Consider the following 9972-nt stretch of genomic DNA (forward strand, 5'->3'; position numbering starts at 1 on the left):
GGAATACTTACTTAATTTCCGGATTTTTGACATCTTCTAAATTTATGGTAAGAAATACAATAGAGGACCTTTGGGCCCACATAACTGGAGGTGGTAGTCTGAAAAAGTAAGGTTAACCTCATGTTAATTTTACGGTAGAACCATTTTAAACAACAGAAGACATAAAACTAATTGGGAAAATAAGTTTTACAATATTGTACCATATACTTTTAAATCTACACTGGAATTTATGATTATATAGTTGGAAAATTCTAGAATCGATATCGGTCTCCAAAGCAACATGGCCGTTGGTCAACAACACATTTTAACATGGAACTTTATTTCAAAATTTATGAATTATTCTCAATTAAAATTTTAGGGGCCTTTTATTTATAATGTACACATTTTATTACTTACGGTTGGTCAGTCATTTTTGGATTACTTTTGTTGCTACAAGGACTATTGGAAATATTTGTCCGATAAACCACAATTCACCGGGACTAGCAATTGAAATGAAGTTAGTCAGACTAGTCAGTTAGTCGTTGTCTTTTTAAGTGACAACCTTTGATCAATATGGCCGGCGAAATAGCCCTAGATTTTGAATTTTACCGCGAGAACTTCGATAATAAATAATGAAGAAATGGCACACAATAAACATTGACAATTACTACAAAACTGTCCAAATAATATACAATTTCAAATGTTTTCCAAATATCAGCGTCTACTTTGATAAGTTAAATATTAAAAAATTGATTTCCTCATCAGTATATTTCTGATGGGTCGCCCCCAATTCGCCTAAACTGTGAAATGTCGGTAACACAGAAATAGTCACGAAAACGCATAATCGCCAAGTTGGATACAACTGGATACAACCCTATTCATATACACACCAACTCACATACATATTGAGAATAATATTTATATAATACATAATATAATTAGAAATTGAATTAATGATGTCGTTATTATATGTATTATATCGATTAAAAAGTATAGAACATGTATTATCCCACAAATATAATATAAGAGTATAAACAGTATTTTATACTTTTATGTTTGTTGGATAAGTTTGTATTACAAATGGGAAGAAAAAGAGAAGATTTGATTTAAGCATAGATATATAATACTCTAGATTGCGTCCTCCGATCTTAAAATGGGTGACGGTTGCGACAGAGATAAATGAGCCTATTTGGTCGGTAGTCTCTTTCTAATTTAAGGGGAATATCGACGACATGACTATCCCACTTTATCGAGTAATATTTGTTGACAGTTGGAGCGGGTGGAGACGAGAAATGGTCTTTGGTCTTCGGACGTGAGTAATCGTGGTTCGAATCCCATACCAACTTTACCTTTTTTATTTTTATTTACTCAATATTGCGTTTATTAGATATTTTTACATCTGAAAAATGGACCTAAGTAAATCTAGCAGATAATAAATGTACCTATGTATAGTAAGTTAATATTGGAATACATATTTGTGAACTGCATAGTAAAATAAAAGTCATTCGTTATTAATATAAATTCGTCCTTATTCGAATGATGTGAATAATATTTGTTTTGCTTCTACTTTTTTAAAAAATTGTAACAATAGTTTCGTAAATAAAAATAATGTCTAATTACTTATAATTGAATCGGTCATTTCAAAAACAGCAAAGTCCACAATTTTGAGAAACTAACTTTTTGAGAGGAATAGACTCCTTTAAGATAAACGTTGTGTGCAAAAACGACACCAGTCCAGTAAAAACATTAGGAACAAAACTACAATATAACTCTGAATTTTGATGTCATCCATTTCATCCATCTTTCGACTATATAATTAAGTTTTCTTTGCTCTTCTCTAAAATTAGGAATATGTGACTCGTGTTGTTTTTGAAATGACCGATTCAATTAATAAATCGATGGTACATTATGTTGATATTAATTATTGGTAATTTTTTACGAATATTCTTAATTACTTTATACTATTCTACCATTAACTTATTAAAAAAATAACATTGGCTTTTATATTTTTAAAAATCTATAGGTACCTACACAGTTTTTCTTATTTGTTATATATTTCTTTGCATAGATTTATTTTAGAGATGTAATAATATCTAATCAACGCAATATTGATTAAATTAAAAATAAAAAAAGTAAAGATTGGTATGGGATTCGAACCAGGATTATCCACGTCCGAAGACAAACGACCAGTTCTCGTCGCCATCCGGTCGAACTGTCAAACCATCTAAAATACTCGACGACAGAGTAGGATAGTGACGTCGTCGATACTCCCCTTGAATTAGAAAGAGACTACCGACCAAATAGGCTCATTTATCTCTGTCGCAACCGTCACCCATTTTAAGATCGTAAGGCGCAATCTAGAGTATTATAAATCTATGATCCAAACCACGTGACCTCTGGTTGGCACCATAGATATATAATACTCTAGATTGCGCCTTACGATCTTAAAATGGGTGACGGTTGCGACAGAGATAAATGAGCCTATTTGGTCGGTAGTCTCTTTCTAATTCAAGGGGAGTATCGACGACGTCACTATCCTACTCTGTTATCGAGTATTTTAGATGGTTTGACAGTTCGAGCGGATGGCGACGAGAACTGGTCGTTTGTCTTCGGACGTGGATAATCCTGGTTCGAATCCCATACCAATCTTTACTTTTTTTATTTTTTATTTAATCAATATTGCGTTTATTAGATATTATTACATCTCTAAAGTAAATCTATGCAAAGAAATATATAACAAATAAGAAAAACTGTGTAGGTACCTATAGATTTTTAAAAATATAAAAGCCAATGTTATTTTTTTAATAAGTTAATTGTAGAATAGTATAAAGTAATTGTTAAAAATATTCGTAAAAAATTACCAATAATTAATATCAACATAATGTACCATCGATTTATTAATTGAATCGGTCATTTCAAAAACAACATGAGTCACATATTCCTAATTTTACAGAAGAGCAAAGAAAACTAACTATTATATAGTCGAAAGATGGATGAAATGGATGACATCAAAATTCAGAGTTATATTGTAGTTTTGTTCCTAATGTTTTTACTGGACTGGTGTCGTTTTTGCACACAACGTTTATCTTAAATGAGTCTATTCCTCTCAAAAAGTTAGTTTCTGAAAATTGTGGACTTTGCTGTTTTTGAAATGACCGATTCAATTATAAGTAATTAGACATTATTTTTATTTATGAAACTATTGTTACAATTTTTTAAAAAAGTAGAAGCAAAACAAACATTCACATCATTCGAATAAGGACGAATTTATATTAATAACGAATGCCTTTTATTTTACTATGCAGTTCACAAATTATGTATTCCAATATTAACTTACTATACATACATTTATTTTCTGCTAGATTTACTAAGGTCCATTTTTCAGATGTAAAAATATCTAATAAACGCAATATTGATTAAATAAAAATAAAAAAAGTAAAGTTGGTATGGGATTCGAACCACGATTATCCACGTCCGAAGACCAAAGACCATTTCCCGTCACCACCCGCTCCAACTGTCAACACATATTACTCGATAAAGTGGGATATTCACGTCGTCGATATTCCCCTTAAATTAAAAAGAGACTACCGACCAAATAGGCTCATTTATCTCTGTCGCAACCGTCACCCATTTTAAGATCGCAGGGCGCAATCTAGAGTATTATATATCTATGGATTTAAGTACCTACCTAACCTATTAAAATGATATATAATAAAAATAGATCATAAAAATAAAATATAAAGTAGTTTTTGGAAAAGTAGAGTATATATTTCTAAAATATGTGTATAACCAGCAGATGATAGATAAAATATAGGACTAAGTTGTTAAAAATGAACAATTTTTACAATCCTGTTCCTTTGGAAATTGCTGAAACTTACAGATTTAAATGCAGACAGCAAGTAGAAGGAGAATCAGTGCAATAATTTCTATATAAATTGAAATTTTCAAGCACATCTAAAGTCTGCCATAAGGAACCAATTTGTTTTTGGATTATGTTCCAAAAGAATACAAGCAAGACTATTGGGCACCAGGCACCAGGAATCTAGACTTGGAGGGAGCAGTGGAGATTGCCAGTAGTTTGGAAACTTCTGAAATGGACAGTAATCAATTAAGTTACAATAATTCAATTCATTTTTACAATCTAATAAATCTAGATCAAATTGTATCTAAATTTGTAAATAATCACAATAAATATTTTTAATTATAATAGATTATAGGTACTATAATATACATATTCTAAAGACAGTGCGATTTATGTAAATACAATTGCAATTTTATACCCTGAAAATATAGGTATGTATACCATTGTAATATTTATAACATGGGGGTGAATCCTTTATATAAATAAATCTTAATGAAAATTCATCAGAAAAACATTTTCTTAAAATTAATGGTATGTAATGGAGATTGTAAACAATTACCTATTCATAGTAATAGGGTATTTAAATGCTAGACTAATCATAAAGAATGAGGAAACAGGCAAAGCAATAGGTATACATGGAGAAAATAAAAGAAGCAACAATGGCTTCAGACTGTTACAATAGGGCTTTTCATTGACTGTCATTTGTTTCGAGCTCCTATCATATGTTGTATAATCCGTGTATTATAGGGCTTTTCATCTATTGTTATTTGTTTCGAGCTTCTGTCATGTGTCACATAATATTAATATATCTACGTCATACGTCTTTGGTTTGTATCATTGTTATATACCAATAACATATGGCGTAGATATATTAATATTATGTGACACATGACAGAAGCTCGAAACAAATGACTGTGAATGAAAAGCCCTATATTAATATACTCGAATTATACAAAATGTGAGAGAAGCTTATGTTTGTTGTACTTATAGTTGTGATGTCAGTCACAACGATGACCTCCCGTGGATTTTTGCTGAACTAGTTTTTAGGATGTTTTCAATGTCAAACGCTAAGCGCACATGCATTTGAAACAAGTAGGTAATATTAATTTTTTATTTTTACATGTTTTTTACAAATATTATATATGTTACAGTTCAAGTTGATTCTCAGTTAGTGTTGACTATTTCTGCTTCAAGTCGGTGGTGTCATGGTGCCGAAACGCCGTTCCGGCACTGGATAAGAAAAGAAAAAAAAAGAATGTGTGTGTACTTTGTACGCACGTAAGAAGTTATACTTCTATTATATGATTTAAACGAAATTAATATACTTTTTATTTATATTTTGTTTAAATATTAAACTAATTTATACTTACTACTTCTCAAACATTTTTATTAGAACAGTGCCAAAAATTAAAATAATAAAAGAATAAAACACACACAAACACATTAAACAAGCCACAAATGATGTCTGAAAATTAATTGTCGAAATTTTTTTAACTAAATACGTATTTTCTGAAAATACAATTATATAATAAATATACTTACAATCATAAAATGTATTAAAAAAAAAACAAAAAAAAGTTTCTATTGGGACTCGAACCAGCGCTGATAAGAGCGGTTGGTATTGGAATTCACTCACCTTCTCCGCTTAGCCGCGGACACTATGTGTCATTATTTACGAAGATCGACTAACTAAACGGATTAAACTTCTGATATTTTGATATTTTGAAAATTGATCAAATTATTTTAATTTTGAAATGAAATGATTTAGAATTGAAAAAATACAACAAAACATAGAGCAAAAAACCAATATATTAGGTGAATATTGATAGAAATTTTGATGGTAATCAAATTATATAAATAAAAGTATTACATACTATGTATTTTGGCAGATCAAATAGGTAGGTTTATACCCATGATACATTAACAATTATTACGTACCTGTTGCTTTTAAAAACTATTTAAAAGTCACTACAATATTATAAACTTTTTTGTTTCTGTCCTCACAATAATAAAACTAATATATTATACATTTGTTTACCTTTACCTCCAAACCACAGCTGCCATATCGGATAATTTTTGACATGTCATTTGAACATCCAATCAGAACAAAGTTATAATGCGCATGCGCCGGGCTGATAGGTTTTAACATATAAAAAAATCACCCTCTATCGCCGGTAAAGAAGTATAACTTCAAAAATAAATAGAGAATTTAGGTTTTGTAAATAAAACACGGATTATAGAAAACATATATACATTTTAAAATATGCAGATGTAGGTAACTTGTATTAAAAAAGCATAGAGTAATATTTTACTTGTAAAAAACTTAAAGTGCCTTCCGGCCCTGCTAATTTTGCTGTGACACCACTGGTTCAAGTCAGCTAAAACGAGCAGTAAGAGTTGATTTGAAAAATTTAATTCAACTTTTACTAGTTGAAGTAGACTCTTCCTAGCCCTTGTTGGTAAAAGTAGATCGCAGGAAAAATAGAATCAACTCTTACTAGTTTGAGTTGAATATTCCTGGAACGATTCAGTAAATGTAGAATATATAAGTTTAATCTCACATGCTTTTTTGATGAGTGCGTGTCTTTTTGTTTTGACTGCTTATCATGATTTTAACATATCCAGTAACATTTAATTTCTAGAATCGGTTGTAAAAGATGTTCAGAGACTGTTAGGTATGCTGACTCACTGCCGGATTAACCAAGGGCCCGCATCCCACACAAATGCGTTAATTAATATTTAATTATTTAAAAAAAAATTTAAAATGTTGCGTTTTTTTTTCAATTTCTACCCACCGATGGGCCTTATAGTCCATTTCACTCACGGTAAAATATTGCAAAACCTCCGGATTTGAAAGAATCTTTGGATTTGAAACAAGAGCTTGGATTGACATGAAATTTGGTATAAGCATAGCTAACACATGTCAAATAAAAAAGTGATATTGTGCCAATGTGTGTTTTTGCTCTACAGTCCACCCCTTCTCGGGGGTGAAAAAATATATTGTCAAAATACGTCCGGAAGTGGATAAACTAACTAATTCTAAGCAACTTTTGTTCAATACAGTTTTTCCAGGGTTGGTAGGTAAACCAACATGCTTAAAACCTTGGTTTAACCATGGTTTAAATCAACTGGTTTTTTTAAGAAAAAAACCTGGTTTTTTTACTGAACCTCCAAACTGGTGTTTTTATTTAAAGTTTTTTTTATACAGCTGTCGCAAATGAAGAAAATTATTTTTTAACACTATAAAAAAAATATGATGATTTTTCACCGAAAAGTGCTTCATTTTTTGGTAATTTACATTGAAATATTTGATCTGGAATTTGTCGAATAAGAATCTACTTTTCATTAGCTTCAGTTCTGCTTATACTGGGTATACATACTTCATACATACACCATTTTTTTTAATTTTGTATAGGCTATATTTTTTCTAAGAATACTTTTTCGATAAAATACTTAATTTTGGAGTTATTTGCGAAAAACTGTCTAAAAAGGTGTTTTTTATGTTGAAAAATGAACATATTCACTCGCAAATAACTCAAAAAGTATTAATTTAGTGAAAAAACTCGATAGAACAAAAGTTACTTAGAATTAATCAGTTATCCATTATTTTGAATGTATGTTTTTTGCCCCCGAAGGGGTGGCACTCATACCCAGGGCAAAATCACATATCGACACAATATCCCTTTTTTTCTTTGGCATATATTGAATATTAATGAGCAGTTGTTGCGAAATATAAAAAAAAGAAAAATGATCTTTTTTACATTGTCGTAATTTATTTTTGGAGTAACTACTTCCCAAAACAACAAATACCTATCTGTAAATTTGTTTTAAGTAAATGGTCGATATAAAGGGGCCTACTTCTTATGGCCGCCTAGGGCCCCATGATGCCTTAAACCGTCACTGTGCTGACTTATGTAAGTAAATTTATTGGTAATTTCTCAGACATAACATATCCGATATCCACTACATCAATTACTTAAAAAAAAGAATTCATTTGGGAAAATGAACATGCAATTTCTTTTGAAAAATTAAGACAAGTTCTAATTAATAAACCTGTATTACAATTTTATGATATCGTTGATTGACCCATATCAATATTTCAATCAAGGATGAGAGACAGTAGTTTCAGTAGACGCATCGCAAAACGGGTTAGGTGCTGTGCTTCTTTTGTTTACTTCAATCATCAACTAGTCTAATTAATAAAAGAGGCTGCTTTCATATTTATCCTTTATTTCCTAGGATTATATTGGATTGTTACAAAAATCATAGAGAAATAAAGACAAGGAATAAAAACAAGAAATAAAAAAGGAATAAAAACAAGAAAGAAAACAAGAATTAAAAACAATCTTGTTTTTATTTCTCTATGTTGTAGAATGAATATTATGTATAAATAAACACTAAAAATAAAAATTTATTTATTATTTGTTTTCCAAGCTAGGCTGTCATCTGTCAATAATAGTGGTCTAGTCTAGTCCGATTAAGGAATTAAGCTTGAAATCGAAGCTAAAACGAATAATTTCACCAGAGTATGTAAAATGTTAAGTATATGAGTTGGGGCTCTCGATGAAGTGACTGTATACGAGTTGGAGCGTATAGGACATGCGCGTGACGTTTGACAAGTTCAAGGTTTTAGGTGAATTGGACGGCGCCCATTTCGGATGCGTAGATGCGTTATTTATTATTTGTAGAATATTTTACTGACAGTAGATGTCACTATTATTTTTTTTTTTTTTTTTTTTATTTGTGACTTTAGCACTTAGCTATTTAGCCAGATACAACTTGATAATAATTAATACTAATACAAAAAAACTATTAAACCTAATACAAATGATTAAAAAGAAAAACATATTATTCTAATTTACTTAATACTAAATAAAAAAGTGTCTATCTACTAAAAAAGTGCCTACTATTGCAAACAGATCAAAATAGTCAAAAGAAAAAAAAAACCTCTTAAAAATTACTAAAAGACATTACTATAAATAGGGAAAAGGAGGGAAAATAAACAATTGGGTAAAAAAAAGGTTAACGAGATTGGCTAAAATTGATTACAGACATACATTTGTACTATGTATAAATTTGATTAGACAATCATATACTCTTTTGTCATTAGTAGCCAATAGGTTATTTATTTGGTACGGAGGAAATATTTGCAGCGTTTGCAAGCTGCTTAAAAGAGTTCCTGTATGCTGAATATATTTGGAACAGTTAAAAAAGATATGATTAAGATCTCCTTGTTCTTGACATGTTTCACATAAGTCTGAATTGTAAATTTTGATTTTAGCAAGATGAGTAGGATAACAAGCATGACCAAATCTCAATCTTATTAAGGTTGTTATATATTTACGGATGTTACTAAATTTCTTAAACCATCTCGAATTTGGAATTTGTGGTTGTATATAAAATTATGGATTTTGCATTTTATTTATTCTGTACTTTGAAATCAGAAATAGCGGGTGCATTCAGCAGACGCAATCGCTAACTAATCGATTAGTAATCGATTTGTGATTTACATGCTGAATGCCACAATTTATGTGGCATTCAGCAGAAAATCACTAATCGATTAGTTAGCGATTGCGTCTGCTGAATGCACCCAGCGTTTTATCCAATTGAATTAATGTAAATATAAACTATTAATTATTATAGGTTTGTTCCAACACGACCGAGAACCGTCACGAAACGGTAACGCTTCTGCGCAGTAAACAAAATCCGTTCCAACAAAAATATGATCGTCATCGGATCGTCCTTCCCACTGTTCCAACAAGAATTGTGATCTTTCGGTGACGGTTTCGTGATGATCATTTCAGTAATCGGGCAAATGCATAAGGTTTGTTCCAACATGAACTTTTGGACGGTCCAGAAACCGTCACGAAACTACTTGTACCGTTTGTTGTGCGCATGTTCGTAATTGTATCGCCCAGTTATCGTCCCATGACGGTAATCATATATTTGTCATTTTTGTTGGTGACAGCTTGTGTGCTTTTAGTCGATCAAAGGCTCAAAAACTTTAAAGAATTAAATCCTAGTGCGCAAGTCAGTCCAACCAGCACATTATGGGTTTGTTCCAACATGAAATTTTGGACGGCCCAGAAACCGTCACGAAACTACTTGTACCGTTTGTTGTGCGCATGTTC

At 30.8% G+C, this 9972-nt stretch overlaps 1 protein-coding gene across 1 annotated transcript in view; it reads right to left on the reverse strand.

Moving 5' to 3' along the window:
• LOC126890794 (co-chaperone protein daf-41) overlaps positions 1–745 on the reverse strand; it is a 56862-nt gene extending 56117 nt beyond the window's left edge. The window contains exons 1-2 of the mRNA XM_050659986.1: positions 397–745; positions 12–98 (exon numbers count right to left, since the gene is read on the reverse strand). Of these exons, the coding sequence (XP_050515943.1) occupies positions 12–98; positions 397–410 (101 nt within the window). The 5' untranslated portion in view covers positions 411–745. The remainder of the gene's footprint in view (positions 1–11; positions 99–396) is intronic.
• Positions 746–9972: the final 9227 nt, after the last annotated feature.

This window comes from Diabrotica virgifera, chromosome 8 (assembly GCF_917563875.1).
Source record: "Diabrotica virgifera virgifera chromosome 8, PGI_DIABVI_V3a".
In the NCBI taxonomy this organism is placed as follows: domain Eukaryota; kingdom Metazoa; phylum Arthropoda; class Insecta; order Coleoptera; family Chrysomelidae; genus Diabrotica; species Diabrotica virgifera.